This window comes from Lolium perenne, chromosome 5, assembly GCF_019359855.2.
Source record: "Lolium perenne isolate Kyuss_39 chromosome 5, Kyuss_2.0, whole genome shotgun sequence".
NCBI classification, from domain to species: Eukaryota; Viridiplantae; Streptophyta; class Magnoliopsida; order Poales; family Poaceae; genus Lolium; species Lolium perenne.
Genome location: NC_067248.2, coordinates 175,198,308 through 175,214,968, shown reverse-complemented (window position 1 = coordinate 175,214,968; position 16,661 = coordinate 175,198,308). Strand labels below are relative to the sequence as shown.

Here is a 16,661-nt window from a genome sequence, read left to right as displayed (position 1 = left end):
ATGCCATGCCTCTACATGACTTGACAACACAAGCTGAAAAAAGTTGGTCCACTGTGGAAGGACAGATATTGTGGAAACAATGATGCATGGAAAAAAGCCAGATATTCGGGGCATGGGGTGCTCCAGGTTCTGTACATGTGTAAAACCACATGTGAGAGCACACCAACAGCAAGAGGACGACCAGGGATTAAAACAATGTTAGTGTTCTTCTACAAAAATGCAGCAACTACAAAAGCAGGGGAGCAAAAAAAACATACAGAAAAATGGAAACTTGGCTCTTCATTCAATCTAATAAACATTCAGAAGTACACCTTGGTTACATTAGACCTACACAACAGGCAAACACTAGATCAACATCCAAAAGACTGCAAGCAAATGTGGCCCTCCACATTGCATGCAAACCTACACAACAAACATCAGAGCTGCTATGGCAGTGGCAGCAAGTGTAACCATGATTGAACCAGGGGCTAATAACCAGCTCATGGCAACAAACACAGTCATCACCATGCGGAGCTTCCTGAACTTTGAGGCAGATGAGCTTAGTGAGTTGATCTGTGACTGCAACTCACTAATCTCTATCTGTCGGGCTAGGCCTTGGTCATCTAACTCTGTCTGCATTCTTCTGAGAGCCTGGGCCTTCTGATCAAGCTCTTCTCGTATGGCCGCCAACTCCTGTCCGTGTTTCGCCTGAAGAATTGTTGTTCTGAACTTGACCATCTTCTCCACATAATCGGCGACGAGATCAACCCATACCCATGTCTTGCAAGAGTATGGTTCCTGTGGGAATAACGGGAGTAAATAGGTAGTGAGGAGAATTGCAGCAACAGCAAGCAAAAATCACGAAGGACAGAGAAAATCGAATGGATTGCTTACATTTCTGTCTGCTTTCCGGCAGATGTAGTAGTCTCGGTGTGGATTCCTTGCGCTAAGCGAGGTTTTCTGGCTAAGCGGGATTTTGCAAGCGCACAGCATCTGGGGCTTCGGAACATGCTCTGAAACCTCTTCTTCGATGCTGCATTCCTAACTGCACCGGGCGGCGCCGCCGCATCCGACGCCGGCGCAGCAGCAGCAGCAGCTGTCGCCGCGGCAAGCGCCCCCGATGCTGCATCGTTGGCGGCAACCGTCGAAGCTGCCATGTCCTCCGCTCCCGCATCCAACGGGAGAGCACCCGCCCACGCTGCCGCTGCTGGATCCGCCCGCGCCGCCGCCCCCGCCGGATCTGCCCCCGCCGGATCCGCCCACGCCGCCGCTGCACCCGCCCCCGTCGCAGCCGCCGCCTCCGAATCCGGCGCCGGCGGCGCCGCCGCCGCCGCTGGTGCTGCTGCGCAAGGTTGACTGCGACATGCTGCTCCTGACGATGGAGGAGAGGTGATGGTGTGGAGGAGAGAGGATTCGGGAGGAGAGATGATGGTGGAGGAGAGAGGAATCAGGAGGAGGCGCTACTGCCGGCCGTGTCGGGTGAGTGGGGAACGCAGCAGCGGTATCGTGGAGTCAAAAGCCGTGTCTGGTGGCTTTTTGCTTCTGTTCATGGTACCATGCAATTTTTCAGAAACGATGGAAAAGAAGCAAAAACCACACTCTGACCTAACATCTTTTCCGAATCTTGAAGCATCCAACGGCTATAGCAACACCCACACCCATCCTTGGGTGTACATATGTATTTCCGCATTTTGAAATGAATTCATGCATTCATTTCATTTACATTGTAATTCCAGAAATACACACTTGTTTGGTTGTCACAGGAATTGCAAATGACAATAGAATTCAATATTGAATTTGTAAATGACTTCCATGTACTAAAATAAAAACGCATGCATCACGTGATTGCAACAAGTATTTCTCGTAACTTTTTATCCTTAAAACATTCTACAAAATACCGAAACATAGATCATAATCCACATATCATCCAAGTTTCCAAGTTCTAGTCCATAAAACAACTACAATAAACAAGTTTCATAGTTTAAATAGTTCCAGGTAGACTGCTACATAGATCATAATCCACATAAGTGCATCAACTTAACAAATACAAGTTCCAGAGTTTAAATAAGTTGCACATCACAAAGGCTGCTACATCACAAGTTCCAGAGTTTCAACAAGTTTCATAGTTTAAATAGTTCCAGGTAGACTGCTACATAATCATGTGCTTATTTGCTTTAGAACCCACTTCTTCTTCATCCTTTCAGGCAGTACCAATAGAGACTTGAACTTGCGATCATCGGCAACTAGAACATCGTATATTGCCAAGAGCTGATCATCTTCTAGTTCTGGTATTCCACCAAGGAGAGCCCAGATTTCTTCAGGACTTGCTGGCTTTGGTGGCGGCTCAGGAGCATCGGCTTTGAACACAGCAGTAAAATTGTCCAATTTATCTCCAAGCATTGTTGCAATCGAGTCATCGGAACGGTACCTCTTCTTTGGACGATCTTCGTCATCCTTAGTTGAGGAGTTGGCATCTTTATTGGTTGCGGTGGTGTTAGCTATCTCCTCCGCCATTTCAGCCGCGCTCTCATTTGCTGTCCTTGCACCCTCGCCCGTAGCACGGTCTCTGTTGTAAAGTGTACTGATCATGTCCCAATACTTGATGACCTTGTACCTATACGAGGCTGCATCTTTGTTGGCCTACAAATAATAGGATAACCAGTGAATATGAAAGACAATGTATGGTCAAACTTTAGTTCTAGCACACGAAAAACCAGGTTTGCAAAAACGACAAGCTGCCTTAGTCAAATAACAGCCAGACTTGCGGAAAAGGAAAATTTTGATGTCTGAATTAGATTGCTGCAATTAAATAATATTGGTATCCATCTGTCAAATGGGCTAGAAATTTCAGAACGATTGGCATTTTGTAATGATGCTGCTGTACAATGTGACTGGTGCTATTTTCATTGGTAGCCATAATGTAATTCATGTAAATAAGATGGGCTAGAAAATTTCAGACGTCGCACTGCTGCAGCAGGAGGATCTTGTCACAGTGGAACTAATTCAGAGCCCATGGAGTTTTCTGGATTGCTGATGCCTGCTTGCTTCAGTGTGAACAACTATTGGTAAGTTTTGTACCCGGCAAGTAAATGATCAACAACGCCTAGAGTTACTGCTAACAATCAGAGCTACTGCTCCCATAATTCACAAAGTTCTTGCATCCAGTTTATATGACAGAGCTAAACTGGAGTGCTAATCTCAAGAAGCAAATTGGTCAATTTGACCTGGGTGAGTAAGAAGATTCAGAATGTGTCGTCTGCTCTGGCAGACGAACATGAGCTTAACTGAACATGAGCTCTGCGAATTACGGAGTACTTTCGATGCGTCAAGATCCAGCTGCCGTGCGTCTGTCTGAACTTTCAAGTTCATACTGGATGAATTGTATTATAACAGCACACCACTCGCAGTCGTACAGGTTACATTAGTCAGATATAGCATAACCATGTTTTTTGAATATTGGTAGAGCAGCAGTAGAGCTCAGCTGCTTAAGAATACATCATCAAACAAACAGCTACTTAATCACTAACAACACCTGGAAACTCCATGAAGCAAGTACTCCTTCATGTGAGTTAAACCCTTCAGTCACAGCATATCAAAGAAAAGGAGATGGTGTCCCTAATGCTGCAATTAATCTCATGTCCACTAACTCACACATCTCGCGGTAGGAATATTATTACATACTAGGCAGTAGACAGTAGACTGTACAGGTGAACTAATGCTAGATGCGGTATAGTGGAATGATTCAAAGCCAGCAAATAAGGAAGTGATATAGAGATTACCTTGGCATAGTTGTTCCAAACATCATCTTCAACGGATATCATGTTCTTGTCATCGTCCCAACCAAATCCACTCTGGCTAAGCATATTGTTGACAATGACATAATGCTTGTCAAAAGTTTTGCTCCTAGCAATGATGTTATCCTTGGTAAGCTCGACTGTGCATTTCTCCATCACTTTCTTAACTGCAGCTGTGTATACATGGGGTTTCCACCCATTCTGAGCTCGATCTCCTTTGTTGAAGTATTCCACAAACACATCCAACAGAGCTTTGTCCATTGCATCTGTCCACTTGATGTAACTTCTACCTTTCTTAGTGGGAGCATTGCTCGAATCCATCTCTATATGTACATAAACATTACAATGAGTTAGTGGCAAGTGTATGTATATAAGAGAGTGTAAAAAACTGGACATATATGAAACATACCAAAAAGAAAATATGTACAACATTCAAGCAAACTCAAGCTTGTCCATGCCTAGCTTGATAATCAGCCCACATCTGATTAGCTAGGGTCAATCTCCTGTTGTTCCACTCATTCGTCATCTCAATGTGGGTAATCATGTCGGGTTCATCCACATCAATGACGACATTATTTAGCTGATTATCTACCGCTTGCAACATCACATCATCCATCTCTCTTTGCCTATCAGCTAGGAAGTTATGCAATATGCAACAAGCATTGATTACTCGAATCTGCCATTAAGTTAGTATGGCATGTTAATACAAAACTCAAAAGGTTCCAACAAATGGTTTGAATTTAAAAAAAAATATTAGATGATACCTGATTTTTTATTCCAAAAAATGAACTAGCCCTTAGAGTAGCCCATCTCATCTTTATAAGAGCCCAAATCCTCTCAATTACGTTCCTAGCAATTGCATGCCGCAGGTTATAGAGCTCTTGTGGAGTTTCTGGATTATTCCCATTGGCAGCCCACTCTTTCAAGTGATACCTTGTATTCCTAAATGGAGCGAAGAAGCCTGGACCATTCGTGTATCCAGCATCTACTAGGTAGTATTTTCCTAAGGTTTATGAAAATAGGCCACATTAGATTTTAGTTGACAAATGCAAATATCTAGTCAAAAGTTGTATCGTACTAAGATAGGAGTTACCATTTGGAACTTTGAAAGAGTCATCTCTATCCATTGCATCTCTCAGCACTCTACCATCTGACGCTGAACCTTCCCAGCCAGCCAACACATAAACAAACTTCATGTTGCGGTCACAGACGCCCAACACATTTGTTGTTATGGCCTTCTTCCTATTCCTATATCTACCTTGCTTGCGTAGCGGAACACGAACATCAACATGTGTGCCATCTAAGGCTCCAAGCCCATCGGGGAACCACCTCCATTTGTGATCCTCGGGTAGTTCAAAGAGCAGTGGTCTCAGCAACTTGATGATTTCATGGGATAAAGAAAGAATGGCTCCTAAGACCTCATTGAAATGTCTACTAATTGGCTCAAGTGTCAACCTATAGGTGCTACGAATCAACCTAAACTTCATGCCATGGCCAAGTACAAGCAATACAATGGTCACAACCTCTTCAACGGTCACATGAAAGGTGTCTTTCAGTCCAGCCCTTTCACGTAACATGGCACATAGGTCAAAGAAGGACCTTTTGGTAAACCTTAGAGTATCATAGCAATATAGATTTGGACCCATGTAAATATTCCTAAGCATCTGCCTCCTAATTCTATTCTCGGCCTCTTCCTCACTGAAATCACCAAGCTCAACTATCTTTCTCCTACAATACATATGTTGAGCTACTGCAACTACGGTAATAAAGAACCCAGCTGCTGCCCGCTTCCTTTTTTTCCTCTTCTCATGATATAACTCTAGTGGTAGATCAGCCATCTGCAAATATATTTTCTAAGAATCAATCAATCAACCTACCACCACTAGGCAAGCAAACAAGAATTCATGAAGGATAATTAAGTTCTTGCAACAATGTAGCTTAACGGGTAGTAGGAGTATAATTTAAGCAGAAGGTAGCAGAACACAATGACATCTGGCCAAGATCAACTTAACCTACCTGACCAGCTAACTACCATTCCCATACCTAGAGGTTACTTGCTATTTCAGACTTAAGTAATGTCCAGTCCAAGAGGGTGCAGGATTAAATAACTAACTAAAGTATGGAAACAGCCTGATGGCATTGGCAGTAGAATAAGAAAATCGGTGCTAGCAAACATCAGTCATACGTCCTCGATTATGAACGCCACAGATGTAATATCCACAGAAACACAAATTTTGGAGGTAAAAATACCTACAATTAAACTGATTTGAATTGCGCTTGTTAGATTACCAACATGGGAGATTTGAGATACCACACATTGGATTAGAACATTCTTCCGGACAAGATGATACCATATGGCAGAAACTGAAGACAAGCAAAAAAGAAAAGTATTCCAAGTTTTAGACAAAAATAAACAGTGCTACTCACATTATCAGCATGCATCATTTTTGAGACGAAAGAACCGCAGACACAAATCATTGTATGCACAGGTAATTGTCAAAATCAAAAGTAGTACTGTAGAAGGTAGAAAACTATAGAGTAGAAGCTTGATCAGTTTGAATGGTTATCCTTCCACAGTACTATGCAGTTGGATCTCACTACTGCATCACTGGGCACTCAACTGAAGAATAACGATGCATTGAAGCTGAAGAATGGACATGCAAACAATTTCACAGGACATGGTTGAATTGGCCAAGTTACTGTTGAAATAAGGATCGATGAAATCAACAAGTAATTATTAAGATTTGTGCATGCTTCCACCTCGAAAATAGATGAATGATTTCAGATGCCACAGTCATGCAAGAATAATGTTTCAGACAGAGGTCATTCTTCAGTACCAAATCAATCAAGCATTGTTAACACAAGAATAATAACCATGCACAAAGGCTCAAGAATAACCAAGCAATGAACAATGCAAACAGTTTGATCCATCATCATCACCTTCGGAGTTCAGAACACCTTCTGCCTTAGGTTCACAGCTTCAGATAGTCCCTTCTTGGCGACGCAATTCACATCGACCTGTCCCTTCTTGGCGACGCTGCTCCAGTCCTTGGCGGAGACGCCGCTGCGCCAGTCGAACTCGAACGCGATGGTGGTGGGCGGGCGGTGGTAGGGCGCCCAGAAGCAGGCGAGGTAGTCCCCGGCCTCCGACGACGTGAAGGCGAAGTTGCCCGACTGGCGCACGAGCTTCCACGGCGAGGTGACGTCCGGCTGGACCTTGATCCAGAGAAGAGGAGAGGTGGAGGGAGGGAAGCGGTGAGGTGGAGGGAGGGAGGGAGAGAGGGAGGCAGCGTCGCAGCGAGGTGGAGGGAGGGAGGCTGGTGGAGGGATAGAGGCGGCGAGGTGGAGGGATAGAGGCGGCGAGGCGGAAGGCGGCGATGAGGTAGGCGGCGAGGCGGAAGGCGGCGATGAGGTAGGCGGCGATGAGGTAGGCGGCGAGGCGGAAGGCGGCGATGAGGTATCGAGGACGACGAGACGAGATCTAGGTTTCCCAAATGACAGGTCCTGGACGGGAATCACCCTAAGGCGCGGCGTTATTTCGGTGGAATTGACAAATGAAATGACGCTATGATTCCGTGACAGCCAAACAGGATGTTCCTGGAATTGCCAAATGAATTCCGTGATTTCGGGGTAAATTCCTGGATACCAAACGAGCCCTAAGAGTTGTTGTTATTTAGAGGAAACGGCGACCAAATTGAACCAGGCAACGAACACAATTTTGTTTATCCTTGTTTTGTCACAAAACCCAACTCTAAACAACGGGAGTGATGTTTTGGCACCCGGGACAATATGCTCCCGGTTTTAAATTTTCATTTTAAATATACTTTTAAAAAGTTGAAAATTTTGGAAACAAAATTTAGTGAGTACATCTCAAAATTCTACATGTTCACAAAGTGGTTCCGCAGAAAACCGAAATTTTTAGTGTCATGTGTAAAAAACACAAAATTTTGGTGTACAAAAAGGTTGTGTATGTGACTTTTTTTGTCTTTTTCACACAAGTCACAAAAAAATCAGTTTTTCGTAAAACTTGTCCGTGTCGATATGCAAGCACCGAAATTGTAGTTCAAATTTTTTTAACATTTCAAATTCGGTGACAGGAGCACATGCTCCCACGTGCTGAATTGAGTTTATAGTACTAGGTGGGTTATTTAAAGAGAACTTGAGGGTATTTTGGCCAGCTTATGGGTAGCCAAAACCAAGTATAGGCATATATGTGTTAAATTATGTTGCATGGTTCTAGTTTTGTACATTTTATTGATCTAAAATTCTAACTATATTTGTCCATTCAATATCTTTGGTTAAGCATGTGGAAAAATGTGTTTCAAAATGGGCGAAATGATAGTTGATAGCCCCTATTGAAAGATGTCAATTTACATAGAAAAAGGCATCATAATCCTAAGTATGGATAAAATTGAGGAGAAATCAATCGAAGGTGAAAGACACCACTATCACTATTGATTATTTCTATAGTTTGGACATCTTCTATCTTACTATATACTCTATTGTTATCGATTTTGACCATTGCTTTAATGAGCTACCTTCAGAATTGTTTAAGAACTCCTCTTGTCTTGAGTCTAGAGACTCAATTTCTATGTTCAATGTGATTAAGCTTGCTCATCTTACATAGATATATCATGGGGTTTCTCTAGTTATGAGCACGAGAATATACAATATACACTTGAGCTATTCATTATTCACGGATATTTAAAGACTTTAAAGATTGTCTTGATATTTGAAAGCGCCTTCTTAGCAACAAATGGCATCAAGACTGAGCTGCACAACAAAATGTCCGCGGTGGCTTCTTGATGATTTGATGATGCTCTACACCGAGCGAGAGATATTTAAATATCTTGATAGATAATAAAAATTACCAGAAATATGCACAAAGAAGGATAAAGCTATGCCATTTCCTAGGATTTCTATAGGTCACTAAAGCTTCGTTATTTTTCACCTTTTCAGAATCTACTAATATTTAAATGTGTTTCTATTTTTTTCGTACCAAGCGATTATGTTAGAATCATACACTAGTATAGTACTCCCCACGTTCACATTTACTTTGTTCCAGGTTTGTTTAAAGTCAAACTTTGTAAATTTTGATAAAAAATATTTATGAAAATATATTAACATATGAGAAGTAAATTCTATTGTAATATAATATTTGTAGAATATAATTCATATTATATATTTTGTATTACAGATGTTAGTATATCTTTCTATATTTTCGATCAAACTTTGTAGACTTTGACTAAACCCAGACGTGAACTAAACAAAAATGGAGGGAGTATTAATTAATGTTTTGGGATTATTTTGATCTTTTTATAGTTTATCCTACCTTAAATTATTTTCGTTCTATGCCACTGCCATCACAGCTTTGTAGGTTAGAACTTAGGAATAGGCGAAGTAGTTGCATTCTAAGGCTCCTCATAGTGGGGAGTAACATAAGGTAGTGTCATGCATATGTTACTAGTCCATGTTACTACCTTCATAGTGGAAAGTAACTTAGAAAATGAATCATGCAAAGTCTCATTTATTAGTTTGTAGACTCATTTTATCTTGGGGTGTGTGATGTTATGGTAACATAGCTAGTTACCACCTCACTCTTTTTTTTCATTTATTGCTATGCCATGTCACCAAAATACCTTGAAATGTGTGATGTTACTATCTAAGTTACTCCCACTATGAGCAGTCTAAGTGCTACATGCTGAGCATGCACAAGGTGCTTTGATTCACTACATGTAGGTTAGGATTACACCTATTCTTTACCTTCTCTTTGCATAAACAATGAAATTTGACCAACGGTATGAGATAAAACTATCCACATGTGCCAAAAAAAAAAACTTTTAACTTGAACAGAGTAAATATAGATGATTCGTTCATATAGGAATGCCGTCATCAGATCAATCAGCCACCGTCCAAGTCATGTCACCCTGGAAGATCCAATGGCACACCTCCATCTCACCCGGTTTCCCACCAAGCGCGAGGAACGCCCCATGGTTAGGGCTCCATTCCGACGTGTCGAGATGGCAGATCGCCACCCCACGGTTGATCTTCTGGTCGGAATCGACGGCCAGGATCTCAGCCTCGTACAGCCTGACGCTCGGCACCGAGTGGCAGTAGTACACCAGGTACGGGAACAGGCTCTGGTGGCACGACACGGACGACGTCACGCTGCCGCCGTCGACGCCGGCGATCTTCCCGAGCCTGATGTCCCCGCCGCTGCCCGCCGCGGACTCCGTGCTGCGCACCGCGATGTGGTCGCCCAGCATCTCCACGGCGAAGTCGAGGACGTCCTCGGCCGACGTCGCGCACCGCTTGGTCTCGCCCCGGCTGGGCGGTCGCGCGCACTCGTCCACCGTGGACGCCACCACCTGCCTCATCGCCGTGCCGGGCGGCGCCCCGAACAACTCCGACACGGCGCCCGCCTCGAACGGTATCTTCGCGGCGATGTCCCTCGGCAGGAACGCCCGTGGCGGCATCTTGTCGCTGATGTCCGGCATCGGCATCCGGTTGCCGGTTATGAGGTCCCGCTCCCGGAAGAACTTGCCCGGCTCCGGCGACCACTTCGGCTGCTGCCGACGATGCCCCGACGACAGGTCCGCCATCACCTTGGACACCTCCATCTTGGACATGTTCTGGTACTCCTTGAACTCGACACCGTCGTTGGAGTAGGCCTTGAACGTGGTGTTGTCGCCGGTGTAGTGCGTGAACCCGATCCGGTGGTTGGGGTTGGAGCCCTGCCCGTACCCCTTGAACGCCACGCTCCCCGGGTTCACCGACTTGCCGTAGCTCTCGAAGTCGGCGGTGGCGCCGTTGGCGTCGTTCGCGTACGACGTGAAGCTGTCGTCGCCCACGTTGGCGTTGTCCCTGTACCCCTTGAAATCGTCGGCGCCGCCGTTGCTGCCGGGGGAGTAGCTCCGGAACGTGTTCTGGGGCGCGTTCCCGTTGACGCCGTAGGACTCGAACTTGTCCGTGGCGCTGTTGGCCTTGTCGCCGTAGTTGATGAAGCCGGACATGATCGAGTTGGAGTGGTTGCCGTACGCCTTGAAGGACTCGCCGGCGCCGTTCGCCGCCTTGCCGTAGCCCGTGAAGCTCTCCACGCCGGAGTTAGCGTCCTGCGTGTACGCCGTGAACTCGCGGGAACGGCCGTTGCCGGCGGCGTCGTAGGTTGTGAAGGTGACGGCGGCCGTGTTGGTCTCGCCGTCGTAGGCGGCGAACTCGCCTGAGCCGCCCGTGGCGCCGGAGGTGTAGGAGTTGAAGCTCGCGGTGCCGACGTTGCCTAGCGCCTCGTATGTGGCGAACGAGTCGTTGCGGCCGAGCGAGCCCTTGCCGTACCGGTGGAAGGAGTCCACCGGGTTGATCTGGCCTCTGGAGTAGACGGCGAAGGCGTCGGCGCCGCCGCCGCCGCTGTTGCCGTAGCTGCTGAAGTTGCCGTTGTCGTAGTTCTTGAACGGCGCAGTGGTCGAGTTGGAGGCTGGCGATGAGCCGGACGTGACGGCGGCCACGGATGACGGTCCAGACCAGATGGCGTCGGAGGTGGCGGGGCAGAGGATGGAGGCCGCGACGCAGAACGCGGGGAGGCGCGAGCCGAGCTGGCCCGCGGCGGCGAGGGAGGAGAAGGCGGCAGCGTCGGGCGCGGAGAGCGGGGACAGCTTGGCGAAGAAGAAGGCCGGGTGGAGGCGGTTGCTGTGCACCTTCCGGTTCCAGTACCGGATGAAGGCCGCCTTGGCCGTGAACGGGTTCACGGGCAGCGCCGACGACGGCGTCAGCCGAGGCAAGCGTCGCTGCGGCGGCGGCGGCGTCGACGGGAAACGCGAGGGCGGAGACGACGGGGGTGGGGAGAAGGCATCAGAGGACACCGAAGGCCGTGGCAGCCCTCTTGGCGTTGGGAAACGTGGCGGTGGATCAGAGAACCGCGGTGAGCCTCGCGGCGCCGGAGCAGGGGAAGGAGAGTCGACAGCATAGGAGAAGGGCAAAGCCCGTGGAAATCCCTGTGGCGTCAAGGGACGTGGAGGCCGAGAAGGGGAAGGGGAGACGGCCATGTACGCCGGCGAACGGCGTGGCGTCAGGAAACGCGACGGGGGAGCAGGGTTTGGTGGGAGGACGTCATCGGATAGCCATGGAAATGGCAATGGAGTTGAGCGTGGCAGGCCGAGGCTGAGCAGGAGGATGGTGACCAAGAAGAGGTGAGAGTGGCGAGATGGCGCCATTGTTGGATGGGAAGTTGGGGATGCAGCGGGAGATTTATAGGAGGATTGAATTGGGCGGGAGGCGCAGCTACAAAGCGTTGGAGAATTAGAAGAGGTGTTGGTGGTTTGGCCGTTCAGAATCAAGTTCAGTCTCACTCTGACCAAACCAAACCCAGCATCGCGCGCACGACCATCTGAACCTGCCATCTGAGATCGCACCAAAATGTTTACAGTGGGTATATTAATATGAGCGCACCAGAATGTTAGAGTGGGTATGCTGGTTTTCTCTATACCCTCTGGTATTTAGGAATTTTCTGAAAGTTGCACTTACAAAAGGAGACTTGAAACATTATACTGACGACAACGGTTCACAGAAAAAAAAACTCCAGCATATGCCGTAATGGCCTACGAGTTGCAAGAAAATTGAATCTGAAGTCTGTATTTACAGAACAGGGGAAAATATGCAATTAAACATCATCCATCCACTTGCATAAATAAAGCATCTAAAAACATATTTCGACATTCAACACCATTCAAATCCGCAAACAGCGCCCCTTCTGTTCGGAGGAACATTCTCAAAATGATTTTCTTCCTTCAGCTCGAACCGAAACCAGCACCCCGATGTCATTTGCCACCTTCACGAAGAACCTAGCGGCACCAGCTTTTTGGTACTTAGCAAAGGTCCTCATATCACCGCATCACAATATGTGATTTTCAGTTTGCGGAGCCTCTGGAGCTTGACTAGTGGATCCGGCAACTCAATGTGAATATGTGAAATGCTCAAGCACTGTAACATAGGCAAGTCAACAAAAGACTCCGGTAATTGCTTCAGACTAGAGCAGCCTGCCAAGTTTAAATTCCGAAGGAAAGAAAGGTTGCCAAAAGATTCTGGTAGCTGTTTGAGCCTGAAGCACCCCTCCAGGTTCAGGTTCTCTAAACTTTCCAGCTGAAACGGGTGAGGCAACTGATCAAGACCGGTGCAGTTTGATAGATCCAGCCGCTGCAGTTTATGAAGTCCAGAAAAAGATGCAGGTAACTTGCATATTAGAGGACAGGACGACAGGTTGAGGCACTCCAACCCCTTAAGATCACCAAGGGCTGGGGGCAAGTTTCGGAGTCTATCGCATCCATGTACATTCAGATATTTCAGCTTCCGGAAAGTTGTGATAAACGTGGGTAACGCCTCAATGCATGTTTTCGAGATATCCAAAAACTTGAGGTTCTGCAAGCAGCCCATTTCATTCGGTAATGCTGTTATTCTGAAGCCTGAAATATTGAGATATCTAAGATGTTTCAGCTGATCAATAGAAGCTGGTAATTCTTCAAAGGGACAACCACTAAGATCCAAGAGACGCGTGTATCTTAGTACTGGCAACAGATCGGCTATAGCCTTTGTTGCCTCACAATTTCTGAAAAGCACTGCCTTTGCACTGCTTACCAAATATTCGTCAGTTGCTGATTCCTTAGTGTAACATGTCAATGTTGCATAACGGAAAGGTGGCTTCCCTACAGAGCCACTTAGTGCCATGCCATAGTCCAAATGCATTACGTCATCTCTGGTCAGATATCTCAGAAAATCATACGCCAAATTATTCACACGAAGAACAACAGAACTGATGCATTTCATCTCGACCTAATGAAGAAAGATCATGTCAGTTTCATGGAACTGACTACCGCCACTGAATTCGAACTAGTTATAGTGTAACCTTAGTAAGAAGAAAGACTATTATGTAGTAAGAACTAATCTACAATGTTTAAACATGGAATAAGACAGACCAAAGTAATCTAAAAAAACAAAAAGGAGTCCAGGAAACATCTCATGGATTTCTAAACAGTGACCAACACGTATGGCATACTCCATTAAAAACTTCCTTAAAGAATTGATGCTTTCTTAAGCAAGCAAGGTGAATGAGACCATGTTGTTGTAATTCAGTAGTTGACTACAAACATAAGTGTCCAATTGATGTAGTAATTCAGTAGTTGACTACAAACATAAGGAACCACACCAATCCAACACACTGCATAGAAAAATAGGCATCAATTATATGATAAAAACGATCTGTAACTAATTGAAGAGGTAACATAAAAGTTATGTCTAGAGCAATCAACTGGTATTCATCATGAAAAAACTGTAGCCTACAACTTACCAAGGATGTATCTACAACTTCAAGGATGGATGCAGATAAAAGGTCATCAGTGTATATTTCTCCGAGCAAAGAAGCAGAAAAGGTCCCACGTTCTGATCGAAATAAATCCAATGCTCTCCATTGTCGAATAAGTTCATCCTTGTCTATGATAGAACCTCTAGGAAACACCGACAAATAAAGGAAGCACAATTTTAATGTATGGTGCATGCTGTAATATATTGCCATGAATGATGAAAATACTGTTGACTTAGGGAAAAACTTTTCCTCTAGTTTCCACAATTCTTCATCCCTTACAGCGAGCCAGGTGTTCATGCCTTGATTATGCACCATTGAACCAAGAGACTGAGCTAACATAGGAATTCCGTTGCACCTCCTTGCAATTTTCTTACCAATTTCTGTATACTGCGGATCTACTATTGCATCTTTGTTTCCAAATGATTTCTCAGCAAATACAGTCCAACAGTGTTCTTCAGATAGACCACCCAAGTTGTATGATGAACTAGTACCCATCACTTTTGCTACTAGTTTACTAGAAGTGGTCACTATGACCTTGGCACATTTCTGTTTGGCCCCAAACAATTCCTTCAGATTAACAAGAAAGTTGACATTCATAGAGAACAGATTGTCCAAGACAATTAAACAGCTGCTATTATGAAGTATCTCTTGAACATCATGCGCAAGCTGGAACGGGCACCCCAAAGAATAATTTCTGCAAACTTGAGGTATACTACCTTTCACTGATTTATTAGCTTCCGAGATAATGTGTGTCCCAATTTTCGTAAGGGACAAGTTATTGTCAAGGCTTATCCATACCCGGAAATCAAATTCCCAATCTTCTCCTCCATCCTCGAAAACTAACCTAGCAAGACTCGTTTTGCCCAGCCCTGGCTGGCCAACTATTGGAAGGATGGACAAACTATTGCGATTGTTTTGCAAGAGCAATCTTTTTACATCTTGTTTCTCACGATCCCTTCCGATGATTGCGGCTCCATCAAATCCAAATTGCTCCTTGTATTGTTGAGGAAGTGCACCAGTGTGCTGACGGGAACAGAATTCGACAGAATGGTCCTTCACATGACGCAACTTCCTGCTGATCGTGTCCAATCTTTGGGCAACATTTGTATGCAGAATTAATGGACCTGATAACCAGAACAATGTATCCTGCAAAATGTGGTTATGTTACTTAGAATACTCAGATTCGAAGATGATTTGAAAAAATGTGGTTCTTTTTTTTTTTGAGAATAAAAAAAAATGTGGATCTTTTTTCTGAAAAAATATGGTTCTGTTACTTAGAATACTCTGCTTCACAAATCAATGTTTACATAGTTCAGTTAGCATGACTTTGGAACAAGCTAAATGCGCAGCAGTCGTGAGCAATTAGCCACATTTATAAAATCTCTGCGAGCATGTGCTGTGTGAGAGAGAAGGGAGCAGCTTGGAATTGGATAGTCCAATTAACTCACCTTCCAGGTCCGGCGGCTGGGTCGGTGCCTGATGCTGCCGTGGTATTCGAGCTCGTCGAGTAGATCCTCCAGCGCGTAGAGCACTATCTTGATGTTCGTCAACCGCACGCGCGCCTCCAAGGATTGGTCCTCCATTAAGATCGACAGAGCCAACCGCAACGTGCACAGGGGCAACTTGAGACAATCCAAGACCTCGTCGAGCTTTGTCGGAAGCCCCCGCCTTAAAGCGACAGATTCGAGCTGCCGCTGGATCCCGTCGACGGCAGCGGCGGCGGTCGCGGCTGCCATGGCGCCGTGATTTTTTGATATTTTTTTGAGAATATGGAGCCGTGATTTTAGTGGGAACGGAGTGGAAGCGGGGGCAGAGAGGAGGAAGCGACGTCGCCTCGTCACAGTAATAAACGACTCCGCCTGGAAGGGGCTGGCGCCGGACACTGAACTGGAGGCCGACCCGGATTAGATGAACCAACACTCGTGTCCGTGCGGTGAGATCTCAGCTGTATCTGTACCCAGAGACGACCTAACTCAACTGGTCGGATTACCGGAGTCATAGAGGCACAACCACAATTTTTATAACAACATAAAATTATACAGAGAATTTCAGATAAGCAGCAATAGACTCTGCTGTTTCGAAGCTAGGTAAACTGCATACCACCGTTTCAATGACTCTCTTCCCTATGCCCCCTACTTTTTCCTCATAGTGAGGATCACTCCTCCGAGGTACATCGAATAGGCAACGACACATGGGGATTAGTTCTCGGAGATCTCAATCCGGTCGTCAGGTGTTTATCTGATTGCCGCCGAGATATCCTCCATCAAGGAGACCAGCATCTTCCAAGATCCGTGCGTTTGGAAAGGGAGGCATGTTGGGTTTGACGGCGCGAGGCAGCGGGGCGTGTATTGGCCTTGGACCAGAAGAAAATCAATCGAATCCTAGGCTTGGTTGGGGATAGGAGGAGTCGGTCATGTGGATCTTTGTAGATATAAAGAGGATGACCGGAGAGTCAGAGACCAAACCTCCTACGAACTGGAGATGGAACCAATATCGGTCACGAACTCAGCAACAAATGTGGGACGCGCTGCGGCGGACCA

The 16,661-nt window shown here is 45.8% G+C and overlaps 4 protein-coding genes across 4 annotated transcripts; all 4 read right to left on the bottom strand.

Moving 5' to 3' along the window:
• Positions 1 to 2,136: 2,136 nt before the first annotated feature.
• On the bottom strand, positions 2,137 to 5,122 carry LOC127346432 (uncharacterized). The gene is made up of 5 exons (XM_051372801.2): positions 4,867 to 5,122; positions 4,538 to 4,776; positions 4,183 to 4,449; positions 3,759 to 4,096; positions 2,137 to 2,619 (listed from the first exon to the last, which is right to left on the bottom strand). Exons 4-5 carry the CDS (start codon positions 4,092 to 4,094, stop codon positions 2,137 to 2,139), a joined length of 819 nt encoding a protein of 272 aa, XP_051228761.1. The 5' UTR covers positions 4,095 to 4,096; positions 4,183 to 4,449; positions 4,538 to 4,776; positions 4,867 to 5,122.
• LOC127329792 (protein ALP1-like) lies at positions 4,216 to 4,969 on the bottom strand. Its single transcript, XM_051356234.1, has 3 exons — positions 4,867 to 4,969; positions 4,538 to 4,776; positions 4,216 to 4,449 (listed from the first exon to the last, which is right to left on the bottom strand). The coding sequence occupies exons 1-3, from the start codon at positions 4,967 to 4,969 to the stop codon at positions 4,216 to 4,218; spliced, it is 576 nt and encodes a 191-aa protein (XP_051212194.1).
• A 4,343-nt stretch (positions 5,123 to 9,465) lies between the features above and the next one.
• LOC127346534 (BURP domain-containing protein 14-like) lies at positions 9,466 to 11,980 on the bottom strand. The gene has a single exon (XM_051372829.2). The coding sequence runs from the start codon at positions 11,978 to 11,980 to the stop codon at positions 9,671 to 9,673; it is 2,310 nt and encodes a 769-aa protein (XP_051228789.1). The 3' UTR covers positions 9,466 to 9,670.
• A 372-nt stretch (positions 11,981 to 12,352) lies between these two features.
• LOC127346524 (disease resistance protein RGA2) lies at positions 12,353 to 15,993 on the bottom strand. Its single transcript, XM_051372820.2, has 3 exons — positions 15,570 to 15,993; positions 14,107 to 15,267; positions 12,353 to 13,592 (listed from the first exon to the last, which is right to left on the bottom strand). Exons 1-3 carry the CDS (start codon positions 15,855 to 15,857, stop codon positions 12,645 to 12,647), a joined length of 2,397 nt encoding a protein of 798 aa, XP_051228780.1. The 5' UTR covers positions 15,858 to 15,993; the 3' UTR covers positions 12,353 to 12,644.
• Positions 15,994 to 16,661: the final 668 nt, after the last annotated feature.